At 35.5% G+C, this 17,333-nt stretch overlaps 1 protein-coding gene across 3 annotated transcripts; it reads left to right on the top strand.

Moving 5' to 3' along the window:
- Window positions 1-1,446: 1,446 nt before the first annotated feature.
- LOC103849507 (formin-like protein 3) lies at window positions 1,447-3,084 on the top strand. 3 transcript variants are annotated; one of them, XM_033279926.1, is made up of 2 exons: window positions 1,447-2,140; window positions 2,760-3,084. In XM_033279926.1, exons 1-2 carry the CDS (start codon window positions 1,675-1,677, stop codon window positions 3,047-3,049), a joined length of 756 nt encoding a protein of 251 aa, XP_033135817.1. In that variant the 5' UTR covers window positions 1,447-1,674; the 3' UTR covers window positions 3,050-3,084. The 3 variants fall into 3 exon arrangements, with proteins under 3 accessions (XP_033135817.1, XP_033135816.1, XP_018511572.1); XM_033279925.1 differs by having other exon boundaries at window positions 1,453-2,541; XM_018656056.2 differs by having other exon boundaries at window positions 1,454-2,541; window positions 2,631-3,084.
- The last annotated feature ends 14,249 nt before the right edge of the window (window positions 3,085-17,333 follow it).

Consider the following 17,333-nt stretch of genomic DNA (forward strand, 5'->3'; position numbering starts at 1 on the left):
ATTTTAGTTAGTTTAAATTTTTCGTTTATATAATATTACCATCTTGATTTTAAATATATTATTTTAATAACATTTGTGATTTGATGGAGAAATTCATTATTAGGAGAAATTAACTTGTGATTTTGATGTTCTGTCATGTACATATACAAATTAATTTATTTTTGGTTAGGAATATGATTGTTTAATATTATATACCTAATAGTTAACATAACTATACAATTTATATATTACCTCGTATTTTCAACGATGCTTTACCTTTAATCTTAATGTCAATAATGTATTTATCTGTATTTAGATCAATATTTCCAATTAAAATCAGAAAACTTGCTATAATATTAATCATTAGAAAGATTAATTAAATATAAGATAAATGTAATTATGATATTATCGGTAAATATTGATAATATTTATTATTAATTAAATGTCCTAAATATCATGATAAGTGTTTATATATATTAAAATATATATTATAAAAATAATAGTATATATATCATAGAATATATTAATTTTTATTAATTTATCTTAAATATCATAATAATAATTATATACAAAACTAAATAAGAATGAATTATCTAAAATTATGAAAAATATGACAAGTAAGCAAATTCACTTCTCAAATAATAGTATAGATATATATAAACTACTTTCCTAAATAAGAGAAAGAGATTCCCGTGAGATGGCAAAATAACATGATAAACATAAATAATGTTAATCATATCAACGGGATTATAAAAAAAAGGAAAGGTGGACTTGCTAAAAAAAAACGGGTGGAAAGTAATTCAGTCAAAGATATATAAAGAAGTTACAATCTTTTTTTTTGAACACCATATAAAGAAGTTAACCAGACTATAACATCACCACAAAATAACAACTCTCATCATTTTAACTTCTTCGCCACACCACATCAAAAATGGTCTTGGGAGTGTCATATGTTTTGGTGGTTCTAACGGTTCTTTCAATGGATGTTAGGATCTCTCAAGCCACATCCCGTGTTGATTTTCAGGAACTATCCATTGCTGATTACTTCCAACAATGGATGATCCAGTTCTCTCGAGTCTATAGCACTGAAGCCGAGAAACAGATGAGGCTGGAAGTGTTCAAGAAAAACTTGGAATACATTGAGGACTTCAACACTAAGGCGAATAAAAGCTACAAACTTGGTGTCAACGAGTTCACGGATCAGACTAAGGAGGAGTTCCTAGCCACCCACACCGGTCTTATTAGGGGCATTGTGTTTGAAAAATAAGGAGTTCCTAGCTTATTCCTTACCTTAATACAAAATTTTATATTTCTACTAATACATTAAATAAGTAAGATTAAAACTGAATTTTTGTTAACTCTGCATTGAAAATCCAAGACAATAATCTGAAAAAGAAAGACAATCCTCAAGAAATATTTATTCCGAAAAAGATAGATATATTTTAAGTTTTAACCCCCTCCCCAACACACACACAAATGATTACATGTGGTCCTAAAATAACTTAAACTAAGAAATGATATGTATAAACATAATTATACAAAATTAGAGAGACAGACCACCGCCTGAGTTCGCCCTAGAGACTTTTCTCTCTGGCACACCACCCTAGACGTCGTCGTCTCCGTCCGATCTCCATGGATTCACACTGCAAGTTCTTCTCCACCGTCGCCTACGTCCGAAACTCCCATTGAGAAGCTATGCTTCTCCTCGTTGGGACTCCACCTAGGATGACCCGAAGCGTTTCTCGGAGAGGTGAAGCCTCTGCCTCTCCCACGCCTAGCTCGTTGCCTCTGGTGATAACTCGTCGTTCCAATGTCTCAGAATCTGCTTGCGTTTCAGTGACAAAGAGCCCTCCTGTACTACCCTCGAAGCCAGAACCTCCAGATCTGTTTCCGGTGGAACAGATTGAACCGCTGTTTGAAACCTTCCCTCCGCCAGATTCGCCTCCGCCAGATCCGCCGTTTAAAACTCCCTCTCCGCCAGAACCACCAGACCCTCCTCTTAAAGCTCCTTCTCCTATGTGCCCCCCGGAACCTCCAGATCCTCCAGACGTTTTAAAGGTTAAGATAATAACTATTGCAGACCCTCCCGACCACGACCACTCTGGTGCACCGGATCTGTTCTCCTTCACCCTCAAAATTGCAGAGCCTCCTCATGTTTCTGGTACGATGACCTCTAGCTCAGCTTGTTTGTTGCTCGTATCCTTAGGAGTGAACTTTGTGATGCCTTGGCTCCCCCATACTGCTGTCTGCAGGGTTCAGTTCTACTATATCCTCTGGAGAAAGCCTCGTTTCCCTCCTTTGCTCTTAGGATTTGTTTTGAAAGATACGGTCTTCGTGACCCCCTTGATAGAGTCAAAATTAGTTGGTTTCTGTTGCACTTCAAGTCTCACTGAACTAAATTCAAGGTCCCAATCTCCTCCATTACCTCAGTATGATGGTTCTAGACGTGGTTTTACCCATCTGTTACCTCAGTATGAGGCTTTTAGGCTTTGGTTTAGCCTTCCCTTACCTCAGTGTGAGGTTCTCTTACCTCAGTATGAGGTCCATTTACCTCAGTATGAGGTCGTAATTCGAAATCTACTCTTTTTGCGTTTATTGCAGTATATCTGTATGTTGGTTTTCTTAACTAATATTTCAGGAATAAGTTACAGAAAATTAGGAGATGATCAATTTCATAAAACCCAATCTTGGCTTTTTAGCTTCTGATTTGGTTGGCGGACTGTGGAGTTTCATACAATTTCACGCTCCATGAATGCTGAGGATTTCCTCTCTATATTCAGGCTCATCAAGATGGTGCGTGGTCACCTCTGTAGCCAAATTTGTTGCTGCCTTTCATGCATTTGATGCTGCAGCTTGTTCGGGCAGTAGTTCACCGTGTGTGTCTTCTGATTCCCATGGCTTCATCTCATTTTTTAGCACTTTAGGTATTTCTATCTTAAGTTGCTTATGTGCTATGTATGCGTCTATCCATTGTGTTTATGTTTCCCGCATAGCTTTTGATGCAGCGGTTTATCTGACCAGTATGGTTGCTTTGTTGTACTTGAACAATTTCTCCATGATTGGAGTTTAAGTTTTATTTATAAAATTTGGTTTGATAAAAAAAAATACAAAATTTAAACAAATAATATTTATTTATGGGTATGTTAGCAATATCCTTGCACTATATGCTATTACCATAAAGTTGATAGATCTGCTTGTCTGAAAATAAATATAAAAAAAATCTTTACCCAACTATGTTGAAATAAAAAATTTAATTTACTAAAAATTTCTCATAGGAAATAAGAATGATGACAATTTTGATAATTAATATGGGATGATATCTACTTTTTCAAACAACTATATTTCCGATGAAAATATACTGACATTTAAGTTGAGAATGGAAAATGTTAATAAGATAAGAAAAAAGTTACTTTCTTATCAAGAATAGATATGTAAAATAAAATCTAAATTTATTCATTAAATAGAAATATACTAAGTGATTCTCACGTGCACATGTACGGATATAAATATTAAACTTCAAAAATCATAATAATTGGTCAACATTTTCCTTACTTTTGTTTATAAGTTATAAGTGTTTTATACCTTTTATGCATGAAAAATAAATAAAATATTTATATAGAAATGTGACTTTGTTTATAACAAATCTGACTGGTTCGATTATTTTTGGGTATTAAATTGCATCTCCTCTTTTAAAATGAACTGTGATTGTTTTTATTCTAAGTAGGTTAAATCAGATTAATTTTATTAGTTGCTTTTTGTTTGCTTTATTATCTTGTATAATAGTATATTTTAAAACATTATGTGAAATTAATTATATGTTAATTTTAAAAACAAATAGGTTATTATCGTTTCAGAGTTGCATAAATGAACATAACCAGTAATTTTTTGTATGAACACATATCAATATTTTTATTAATAAATAATACAAACTATTACTATTTCATTTTAAATTGTTTTTTAGTTTTGAGTTATTTGTAATGTATACATATAAAATAAAATAAAGATTTTTCTAACTAATATTATATTTTCTTAATTAGATCTCTTATTTTATTGCATGAATTTGGATTGTTTATGTATATTGAGTTGAATATGTTTCTTTGAAATAAACCACCTATATTTTTAAATTAGCCTAAATGCAGATTACTTCAATATATTTAGTTTGGTTCTTATTTTTAAATTTTATCTATATTTTTTGAACTTTGTATAATCATATATATATATATATATATTACTTAAAAAGAAAATGGAAAAGCTAAATTTGTGATCAATATAAACTTGCATAATGAAACATGAGTATTAATCTTATAAAAGCTTAGAGGATATAAATATGGGAAATTTGGAAAAAATGAACAACTAATCTATGCTATTGTCCTCTTAGTACAAAATCAAATTTTATCACTTTTAGACTTTTATTACCCTTCGTAACTAAAAATTCATATCAATATATTTACAATGCAAAAATGTTAAAAATATAAAACAAGAAGTAGTCAAGCATGTGCATATATATGAAGGATATTTTTGGATTTTCAGGAACTATCCATTGCTGATTACTTCCAACAATGGATGAACAATTTCTCTCGAGTTTATAGCAATGAACCCAAGAAACAGACGAGGCTGGAAGTGTTCAAGAAAAACTTTGCATTCATTGAGAACCTCAATACTAAGGCAATGTAAACTACAATCTAACTTTAGTCAATAAATAGAAATATATTAATTTATTAAAATGAGTTTTATTGTTACAACTCCTTTATTGATCCATGTTTTGAAAATACGATTTTAATATATTTTTTTACGAAAGTGATATACAATTTTATCAAATATAATATTCTATGTTTTAAAATATTTGTAACATAATGATATAATTAATCGTGTTAGTTTTGTATGTTTGTAAAATAGACATGAACTTTTGAAACAAAATTAGAAAACGTGGGATATTTATATTCATAAAAACTAATTTAGAAATGTTATTAATAGTTTTGTTTCTATTAATTAAAGCTGTATAATTTTAAAAATATTCAATTTAAAATTATATTAGTCTTATTTTCATAAAACAAAATATTATTTAATATAAATTAGAAATTATATTTATTTTTTACCTAATAATTTGGTGCTTTGATTTCATTTATAAGTGGATCTAATATTTAATTAGTGGGCCTAATTCAACTAAAGTCTAAATTTGGTAAATAAATCAGCTGAATTTTCAAGGATCAAAGTCGCATTTATCTAATTACCAGACCAAATAGAGGCTTGAACCATGACGATTTTACTAAATAGGCTCTACAGAGCTGGGTTGATAACTTGATATCGATTTATGGATATTATAATAAATATTCAATGGCTATATATATATTGTTAGAGTTTATTTATCTATATTGAGAATGAAATTGTGATGATTCATATATATATATATGACGATTTTACTAAATAGTAATTTACCAATGTGGAAAGTAGACTTGGTAAAAACCACATTAAGGAGAGTTTTAGGATAGTTGTAGCACATTTTGAGACATAGTACACTATTATTTTGAATATTTTAGGATAAATATTTTGTTCCTTAACATCGATATATTCATGATGAGATTATTTGCATTGTCTATTAAAGAAAAGCCATTATCCTTTACTCGTGTATCATAATGTTTTCTCTAAAAAATATCTTAGGTTTGATATGTTATCTTTATGCTTGGAATGTAATAAACTTTTGAAATAAATTAACGATCTCTAATTTTCAAACGGATTAATATATTTCATTTACCTTTCACTTCTGTCTTTGATTTATCTTCCAAATTTTAACCGATTGATCAGTCTCATTTGACTTATTCTTTTTGTAAACCATCAATAACATATCTTTTATACATAGTTAAGATACTATTATTATAGCAAATTACAACATAAACTTTGAAATAAGTCTAATATGTAATTTTATAGGAAGTTTACACTTTGTAGACTTCTTTCTGTCAAATGCAAACTTTCAAATGGTAGAATTGTAAAATAATTTTCTTGATTTTTTTGGTTTTATCATAAGGAATAAATATTAAGTTTACAATTCTTTTAAGTTAATTTTACATTTGATTAAATAAAGATTCTACTTTCACTACAAGAAAACGTAATTTTAACGAGGAAGTTTAACGAGGAAAAATAATCCTCGTAAAAAAACGTTGATTTTGCGAGGAAAGTACGTTGAGAAAGAAAAGCATCGTTATTTTGTCGTAAGTTAACGGTAAAAACTATTCGTCGTAAAGACGATGTAAATTAACGTGGCTTTTACGAGGAAATAGTTTTTCCTCGTAAAAGCCACGTAAATTTCGCGAGTGATTTACGACGAAATATTTTACGTGTACTTAACGAGGAAATTTTGAATCCACCAACTTGGTAGGTGGCTCACGTTTTTTTTTGGCCATACAATTAATTTTCGTCGTAATTTCATAGTAAAATTACAACTACCAGATTCGAAATTTTCTATAAATATGGATGTTGGAACATCATTTTAAACACACCAACAACAAAAAACGTGAAAGAAAAAAAAATGGCTGGCTCTGGGACTATTTACGAGTTGCGGAATTGGATGTATATGCATAGAGATGCTAACGGGAGAGTGACGAAAGAATACCTTGCGGGGCTGGAGACATTTATGCACCAAGCAGATTCAACACCGCTCGCCCAAGAAAGTGGTAAGATGTTCTGTCCTTGTCGGAAATGCAACAATTCGAAATTGGCAAACCGTGAAAATGTTTGGAAGCATTTAATAAATAGAGGTTTCACGCCAAATTACTATATCTGGTTTCAACATGGGGAAGGTTATAATTATGATCAGAATGAAGCTAGTAGTAGTAATAGCAATTTTCAGGAAGAACCGGTTAATCATCATTTGCATAATGAACATAGTTACCATCAGGAGGAGATGGTAGATTATGATAGGGTTCATGATATGGTAGCTGATGCATTCGTAGCTCATGATGAAGATGAAGAACCTAATATAGATGCAAAAAAGTTTTACGGAATGTTAAACGCGGCGAATCAACCACTTTACAGTGGTTGTAGAGAAGGTCTCTCTAAATTGTCGTTGGCTGCTAGAATGATGAATATTAAAACTGATCACAATCTACCTGAAAGTTGCATGAACGAATGGGCGGACTTGTTTAAAGAGTATTTGCCGGAAGACAATGTGTCTGCTGATTCTTATTATGAGATTCAGAAATTAGTTTATAGTCTTGGGTTGCCTTCGGAGATGATAGATGTCTGCATCGACAACTGCATGATCTATTGGGGAGATGATGAGAAGCTAGAAGTATGTCGATTCTGCAAGAAGCCACGATTCAAGCCGCAAGGACGGGGACGTAATAGGGTACCGTACCAAAGGATGTGGTACCTACCAATTACAGACAGATTGAAAAGATTGTATCAATCAGAGCAGACTGCTGCAAAGATGAGATGGCATGCCGAGCATACTCAGACGGATGGTGAGATGACTCATCCATCAGATGCAAGAGCCTGGAAACATTTCAACAAAGTACATCCGGATTTTGCTAGCAATAGCCGGAATGTGTATCTCGGATTATGCACAGATGGATTTAGTCCGTTCGGAATGTCAGGGAGACAATATTCATTGTGGCCAGTCTTTCTTACGCCATACAACCTGCCACCGGAGATGTGCATGCAACGGGAGTTGCTATTCTTGACGATATTGATACCTGGTCCGAACCATCCAAAAAGGTCCCTGGATGTTTTCCTACAACCACTGATAAAAGAGTTGAAGGATTTGTGGTCAACAGGGGTGAGGACGTATGACTGTTCAACGAAGACGAATTTTACGATGCGAGCTATGCTTTTGTGGACCATAAGTGACTTTCCTGCATATGGGATGTTGTCTGGATGGACTACACATGGGAGATTAGCTTGTCCATATTGTAATGGAACGACAGATGCGTTTCAACTGAAGAATGGTAGGAAGACAAGTTGGTTTGATTGTCATCGTCGATTTCTTCCCATTGGCCATCCTTACCGAAGAAACAAGAATTTGTTTAGGCACAAAAGGGTTGTGAGAGACACTTCTCCACCATATCTAACTGGAGAACAAATTGAAGCACAAATCGACTACTACGGAGCTAACGAAACAGTTCGTTGGGGTGGTAATTGGCATGTCCCTCGTAATATGCCTGATTCTTACGGTGTTCATCACAACTGGCACAAGAAGAGTATATTTTGGGAGTTGCCATATTGGAAGGATCTTCTTCTGCGCCACAACCTCGATGTGATGCATATAGAGAAGAATTTCTTTGAGAACATCATGAATACAATATTGAATGTCCCAGGGAAGACAAAAGACAACATAAAATCGAGGTTGGACTTGCCGGATATTTGCTCAAGAAGCGAGTTACATATTAAAAGCAATGGACAAGTTCCCGTTCCGATATTCAGACTGTCTTCAGAAAAAAAGTCGGTGTTGTTCAACTGGGTGGCATCAGAAGTGAAGTTCCCCGATGGGTATGTTTCAAATCTCTCTAGATGTGTTGAAAAGGGTCAAAAGTTCTCTGGGATGAAGAGTCATGATTGTCATGTCTTTATGCAACGACTACTGCCCTTTGCATTTGCGGAGCTACTTCCAACAAACGTACATGAAGCACTTGCAGGTTCGTAGTGTTTTATATCACAATAATTTTATAACGGTCTAGTTTGCAAAATAATATACGACTAACAATGTGTTTAATTGTTTTTGGAATATAAAAGGCATTGGAGCATTTTTCAGGGATCTGAGCACACGCACTCTTAAAGAAGAAGTTGTAGAACAGCTTCAGGAGAACATTCCCATCTTATTGTGCAACTTGGAGAAGATATTTCCTCCTGGATTTTTTGACGTCATGGAGCATCTAGCTGTCCACCTCCCATATGAAGCATTGCTTCGTGGACCTGTACATTACGGATGGATGTATCAGTATGAGCGAGCCATGAAATATTTGAAGGGAAAAGCAAAGAACCTCGCCAAAGTTGAAGGTTCTATAATTGCTGGAAGTTTGACGGAAGAAGTTTCTCACTTCACATCGTACTACTTTGCGTCAAAAGTACGTACCCGTAGAAGAGCTCCAAGAAGATATGATGATGGTGGAGTTGCGCCAACATATGCAGTTGCTGGTGTTCCAGACATCTTTAGCCAGATTGGACGACTCGGTGGGAAGTCTAAAGAGGTTTGGTGGTCGAGTGAACAAGACGCTCATAGTGCACACACCTATATTCTACTCAATTGCGAGGATCCATTGATGCGTTATTTTGAAAGGTAACATATATGGACACTTCAAAACACATATAATTAATTATATAATTGCAAGAGATTCATTCCTATGAAATGTGATTAATTTTACAGCCTATTTGTTTCTCAAGTCGAAGAAACATTTCCTGGTATATCCACAAGTGACGTAGACAAAAGGAAAGATCAGCACTTCATTAAGTGGTTGCGGAATCAGGTATTATAACTCAAACTATTTTTTCATACATGATTTGTATTTTAATGTTCTCTTTATTTTTGCAGGTTGATTATGACGACGATGCAGATTATCCTAAGTGGTTACACGAAGTAATTCAATCTCCACTTGTAAAGGTCACCACATCACAGATGTATTTCACACGAGGCTACACTTTTCACACATATGAGTATGGTAGACAGCGGGCGACCAGTAACTATGGAATATGTGTGAAAGGGGAAACAGATTTCTACGGGATCTTGACGGAGATTATTGAAGTCGAATTTCCAGGGATACTGAAGCTGAAATGCGTCATCTTCAAATGTGAATGGTTCGACCCCGTCGTCAACAGAGGTGTTCGGTCTAACAAATTTGGTGTAGTTGATGTCAACGGTGGACGTCGGTACAACAAATTCGAGCCTTTCATCTTAGCTTCACAAGCAGACCAAGTTAGCTTCCTTCCATACCCTCGGATGAGAGATTCGGGTATAAATTGGTTAGCAGTGATCAAAGTTACACCTCGAGGACGAATCATCAGTGGAGAAGAACCACCATTGCAAGAAGAACAGATAAATGAAGTCGAGGAACCTGAACAAGAAGTTGATGACATCCTTCTCATTGATCCGCATAATCACGAATACGAAGATCTTACCGATGATGCCACAGACGAAGCTGTAGAAGACGAGTTTAATGAAAATGATGATATTTCTAGTGATGACGAGAATGTCGATGTATCCGATTGATGTATTTGATTTTGTGTAGTTTGTTTTATGAATAAGGTAATGTGAGAGTTTGTTTTATGAATAAGGTAATGTGGGAGTTTGTTTTATGAATAAGAAATTGTGGGAGTTTGTTTTATAAATAAGTAAATGTGGGAATTGTGGTTTGGAATGGAAATAAAGATGGGGTTTGGAATATATGAAGTAGAAGATAAGGAATATGGGGTTTTGGGGTTTGGGGTTTCGGATTTTAGGGATTTAAACGTACTGCTCGTTAATTCCTCGTAATTTGACGTCGAATGTACGACGTAATCGTCGTTTATTCCACGTAGGACAGAATCGTCGTAAAGACCTCGTAAGTAAATTGACGTAAATACCACGTAAAGTAAATGACGAAGGAGGCACTCTTTAATTCCACGTAGGATGATTTCGTCGTAAACACCTCGTAAGGCCACGAGGAGTTTACGACGAAATTAAAAAAGCGGGGCACGCTAATTCCACGTAAGCCAAAATCGTCGTAAAAGAGTCGTAAACTAACGACGATATTACGACGAAAATATTAAAAATACTAAAAAAAAGAAGAGAAGAAAGATGCTTGAATCACATTTGGCGAGACTTACGTAAGTCTCGACCACATGAGTTCCAAATATCTTCTTCTCTTCTTTTTTTTCCAAATTTTCTAAATTGGTGAAAAGCGGGACTTGCTACTTCCTCATAGTATAAAAACTAGAAAAAAAAGAAAAAAAGAAAGATACTAGAATTATATGTGGCGAGACTTAAGTCTCACCCACATAAATTCTAATATCTTCTTTTCTTCTTTTTTTTTTCAAATATTTCTAATTTGAAAAGTATTTTGGTGAGGAGTGTGATTTGAGATAGGGTGTGTTTTGTGAGTTTGTGTGTGTGGTTTGAGAAGGAAAGTTGTGGGTATTTATAGAAAATAAAGGCTCGCTAATTCCTCGTAACTGGTTAACTGGTTAATTCCACGTAACCCTTTTCGTCGTAAAAACGTCGTTAACGAAAACGCGGGCCTTTGTATTTCGTCGCTATTTCGTCGTAACTGAAAACGCGGGCCTCTGTAATTCCTCGTAAGTTTACGAGGAAATTACGAGGACAAGTAATCTTATATATATCCCGAGCGAGCTCGCTCCGTCTTTCCTCTCCACTTCCTCTCCACTTCCTCCCTAATTCGTAGCAATGGTAAGTCTCTCTAATTCCTCTCTAGTTTGATTAGTTTAGGATAGATTAGGTGGTTAGTATAGGGAATTTAGATAGGTTTACGGATCTTATGTTATTTAGTGTTGATTAGGTGGATAATGTTGGGAAGTATATGTTACGAAAATTTAAAAAATTAAATTTTTTTCTCAGGTTCGAAAAGGTAGACTTACTGCCCATTACAGAGAGATGTTCGGTGAGCCGGGTAGTCGTTTAGACCCGTCGTCTTCTTCAGCTCCCGGTTCTTCGGGTCAGGAGACTGTCCCCGAGACTCAGTACACTCAGAGAGTCATTGGATCTCCTTCTTCTAGTGCACCATCGGTTCTTCACGTGCCTCCCCAGATGCCTCCTCCTCCTGTGCCTCCTACGATGCCGGCACCTCCGATGCCCGCGGCCGAGATTCATCCCGATTTGATGGTGCCTCCGAGTGCTCCTTACTCGCAGTACACCGTAGAGGACATTCTCCGTCTGCCAGGCAGAGAAGGTTTACCAGTCATCGACCCCGACCGACCGGACGGAACTTTATGGTATGTTTCATTATTTTTTTATTCTTTTTAAATTCTTTTATAACTTTAAAAATAATTTATATTTTAAATTTGTATTTTTCAGGTGGGGGATTGACGGATGTCTTGCATCGGACGTAACCGACACGATAAAAGGTTACTTCTCCATGGCACATCCGAACTGGAAAACGACGCCCCACTACGTCAGAAAGACGTGGTTCAAAATTTACGCTGTAAGTTCTATTAATTAAATATATATCTTTAAATTTTTTTATTATTTATATATATTTTTTTCTGAAAAACTAATTATAAATTATTTTTTCCAACAGCAAAAATATAATTGGGCCTTCGGGATCACTGAGAGGGTGAGGAAGAAGTTTGAAGCGAAGGCGAAAGTTCGCTTGTTGGACACGGTCTCCAACTGGAAGGGTGACTGGATCGTGAAGGGGTATGAGCGTGGCAAACCCGCTGAGCTCACCACGGATGTCTGGGATGGCCTCATCCGATATTGGCGTCTTCCTGATTCCATTAGAATCGCCCAGTCTTGCTCTAACTCCCGTAACACAGTCGATGAGCACGGGAACGGGCCGATGCTTCACACTACGGGCCAAAAACCCCACGCCGGTGTCCGTTTGGAAATGGTAATTAAAAATTTAATTATATTAAATTTTTAGTATATTTTTATATATATTCTAATTAACAACTTTCTTAAATGTTTTTTTAGGCCAAAGAGACGGGAGAATTCCCGTCTCTTATGCAACTTTACGAGAGGACCCACAAGAACAAGGCGGGCCGATTTATAGATGGCAAGTCCGAGCAAATCTACAACGATTTGGCTGCTCGGGTTGAAGAACGCCAGACCCAGCTGACCCAACAGTCCACCGATGGATTACCCGTCACCTTATCCACACCTGAAGTGGATAAGCTTTACGAGGAGGTAAATTTTCTAAAATTTTAATTTTTTTAAATATTCATTTAATTTAACTTTAAATTTTTACTAACAAAATTTATTTTTTGTTTTTAAGGTTGTCCCTAAAAAAAGGGACGGACGTTGGGGATTGGTTCCGTCAACGATGTTCCGAGAGCGACATCGTCTTATGTTCAGCGACGGGATGATGAACTCTCTCAGCTGCGTAGGGAGTCCGAAGAGCTGCGTAGAGAGTCTACTCAGCTGCGTAGAGATTCTACTCAGCTGCGATCTCGTATGGGTGGACTCTAGGGCTTCTTGGACGTTGTAGCGGCCACAAATCCGGAATGGGCGACTTTGTTGAGGACCATGCGACAACAAAATCCTATCCCAGGCCAGTCACCGACCGACGACTCACATGCCGAGGCGGATGTTCAGGCGAGGAGTGATGAATTCTACGAGGCGATTAATTAACGACCACCCAAGTTCTTTTTAATTTCGGTTCTTGTATTATGAATTCAAAACTTATTTATATATAAAATATTTTGGTTTTGATTTTTTTAGAATTTTAATTTTATTAATAATTTAAATAATTTAAATTATATTTATAATTATAATTTTTTATATTTCTATAAAATAATGAAACGAAGTAAATTCGTAGCTAATTTTGCGGCTTCTTTACGTGGAAGCTTAACGTGGTTTTTACGAGGAAACATTTACAAGGAAATAACGTGGAAATTTATCAAGGTTTTTACGTTTTTTTTACGTGGAAAGCTGTCAAGGTATTTACGTTAATTTTACGAGTATTTATTTACGTGGGTTTTACGAGGAAAGTTTTTCGTGGTAATTACGAGGAAACTTAGCGACGTCCTTACGTGGAATCTTTACGTGGTCTTTACGACGAAATATCCTCCTTCGCTTTTACGACGAAATTATTTCCTCGCTAACTTACGACGAATTAGCGAGGAAATATGCGTTACGACAAACGTATAACGACGAAACGGGTTTCCTCGCTAATTCGTCGTAACACTGCTTTTACGACGAAGTAACAAGGAAAACTGCCCTCGTAAAACTTGTGTTTTCTTGTAGTGTTTTGTACTCGGATTATTTTTTTTTATCATGTTTGGTAAAAACAATTTTAAATTCTAACAGTCACACTGCTTTCATCATATAAACTTATTACTAGGTGATAATCCACGCCCTATGCGGGGTGAGTAACCAAAAGAGATTTTTTTTAATATACAGATATTTGAAATTTAAAAATTATAGGCACAAATATTAAATCTACTGATATATATGGAACGAAATTGTGCATATATATATAATGTAAGCTTAAGTGTTTTTTTGAAAAATATTGTTTTGTGTAGTTGGTTATGTGTAAATTATATATATTTTATGTAAAAATATATAATAGTTTGCAATAATTTTTATTAATTTATTATGAATTTAAGACAAAACAAAACATAGGAAAAATAATTACTTATTTCATAATAAAAATTATGACTATATTATTAAAAGAAACATAAGTAATAGAAAAATAAAATACGAAAGAAACAAATTATAAAGAAACAAAAAAAACCTGATAAAACCAAGATGCCGCGAAATGGGTCTTCACAACTCCTGATTTGCAATCCTATAGAGAGAAATAACTAAGAATTAATTTGCCAAACTAAACATACCTTCTTAAAAAAAATCACTAAATGAATTTATATACCACTTTCTGAAAGCATCATTTTCTGGAACATCATTGGGTTCAAAAATAACTTTGAAAAACCCATCAATGTTAGTCACGTGCTTCAATCGACCTTAGAATGATAAAAAAAAATGGCAGCAGAATATTTAGGGGGATATCAGCTCCAACAAATTTTTTTATTATAAATTAGTACAATATATTACCTACTTCCCAATTAATTTGCCAAAATTGTAACACACAGAACACAACATTTGCATTTGTAGAATTTTACAAGTCTTGGAAAACATGAGCAAGTGTTCCATAAGTGACACACTTAATGACAAAGTTACTTTTTTTTTTTTGACAGCAAGATATTCACAGATTCATATTGACTCTGTAAACCAAATCGGCAACTCCGCATCCATATGAACGACGAAAGACGGTTGTTTCCTAGCACTACGTGCCAATTTATCCGCCCTTAGGTTCTCCGTTCGGGGTACATGGATGACGTCTGAGTTGAGGAAGCTTCTTCGTAAAAGCTTGATATCTTCCAGGTAGCTTTCAAATGTTGGCCATTCTTCTGGTTCCGAAACCATCTTCACCAATTGAGAACAATCCGTTGCAAACGCAACCTGAAACTGTCGTAAGTTCTTCATACATTCCATTGCCCAAATCAACGCCTCCACCTCCAAGTGAAGAGGTGATAGACACGCCCTTACATTCCTTGCTCCTAATAAACCATCAAAACCCGGTAAGGTACTATACCATCATTGTCCCGAAAATAGTTCATTATCTTTCCACGAACCATCTATAAAATACCATCGTCATGTAGTTTCTAATGTAAGTCTGGTCTGTACTTGTCTCTCCCTTCTTTGATCAGTGATTACCTGTGCTTCAGCCCAAAGTGTCGATTCCAGTTATGTTAATCTAAATGTTTCCCTTGGATCAATATTACTAAACACTTTATTGTTCCGACCTTGCCATATATATCATAATATCCATGCGAATTGGTGGTCATCCATCTTTGGAGTAACTTTCCAAAAGAGATGATCCATGTTACCAAAAAACGAACAAGTAGGAAAAAAATTCAGATTCGATGATATTTTAGATAATGCCCACACTTGACGTGCTGGAGGGCATTAAAAAACACATGATTAATTGATTCCTCCGAGTCTCCGCATCGAGCACAACAAATATCCCCTTGTATTCCTCTCCCCCGAAGATTCTTCATTACCGCTATAGAACTTGAAAGGAGTTGCCATAAAAATGCTATAACTTCGGCGGGCACCGCACTTCCCAACAGAAAGCTTTTAACGTATCCACTGTGGGTCCATAAAAATCTGGTGGTTTTTCTTTGTCAGGATAGACCCGTTCTAATTGATACCCTAATTTGACAGAATATTTCCCATTATTAGTGAAATGCCATCCATTCATGTCTTTCATCTGATATCTACTTAATGGAATACTTTCAATAATTTGTGCATCATGAAGATCCACCAAAGTCTTAATTGCCTCAAAATTCTAAGTTCGGGATTCCAAATTAATGAGGGAATCCACTGTGAGATTCGAGTAACTGTTGTGAAGATTTTTGTTTGCTGGTCTCGGACGAGTGGCTGGGATCCAAGGATCATTCCATAGCGAAATAGATGAACCTGTTCCCACCCTTTTAATTAGTCTTTTACAAACCAGAGATCATACTTCTCCAGCCATATGACAGGGAGTAAGATCGGATCGGTTCAAGGGGTGAAGCATTCTAATAGTACCGTCCTTTAAATACTCTAGAGAAAAGAGTGTTTGGCTTCTCAATCAGCCTCCACAGTTGTTTTCCAAGCATCACCGTGTTAAAATCCATAAGATCCTTAAAACCTAAACCACCATTGTCTTTAGGGAGACATAACTTATCCCATGATTTCCAATGCATGCCTTTTGTGCTCCCTCCTGGACTCCACCAAAATTGAGCTACTGCACTCGTTAATTTTTTAACCGTGGCTTTTGGTAATCGATAAACAGACATGACATGATTTGGTAGAGTCGTAACCACCGACTTAATGATCACCTCTTTTCCACCTTTAGTAAAATATCTAAAAGTCCATCCATTTACCCTATTATTCAAGCGTTCTTGAAATAAAACCCAAACACTTGGACCTTAGATCCCCCAAGGCTTTCGGGTAACCCTAGATAAGATCCCATTCCTCCTAAATTCTGAATACCTAGAATATCTCTCAAATCTTGCCGACTGGACTCTTCAATCTTGTGTCCAAATTAAATTGAGAATTTCTGAAAATTAATTTATTACCCTGAAACAGCTTCGTACTCTTTTAAAATCCTTAGAATAGTTTGACATTCTTCTCTATTTGCCTTACAAAAGAAAAGGCTATCGTCGGCAAATAATAAATGAGAGATTATCGGACAAGCTCTCGCTATCTTCATACCGGTTAATTGTTTCACCCTCTCCGCCTTCTTGATATTCACAAATATTAAAGCCTCAGTACACATAATAAATAAATAAAGAGACAATGGATCCCCTTGACGTAGACCTCGCTGGGGAATTATAAGGCCTCGCAGCTGGCCGTTGAGGAGGACCCTATATTGAACCGAAGAAATACATTCCACCATTAGAGTGATCCAGCGAGGATCAAACCTCATTTTGTTAAGAAGGGCCTCAATAAAACTCCACTCTATCCTATCATACGCCTTGCTCATATCCGTTTTAATGGCCATAAACTTATTTTGACATGACTTATTTGTTCTCAGACCATGAAACATTTCCTGCGCTATAAAAATATTATCCGATATTAACCTTCATGCCACAAAAGCCGATTCTGTCTCCGAAATCAATCGGGGAATGCAAATTTTCAGTCGTTGACACAGAACTTTCGATATAAT

The sequence above is a fragment of the Brassica rapa genome, chromosome A09 (assembly GCF_000309985.2).
Source record: "Brassica rapa cultivar Chiifu-401-42 chromosome A09, CAAS_Brap_v3.01, whole genome shotgun sequence".
NCBI lineage: Eukaryota > Viridiplantae > Streptophyta > Magnoliopsida > Brassicales > Brassicaceae > Brassica > Brassica rapa.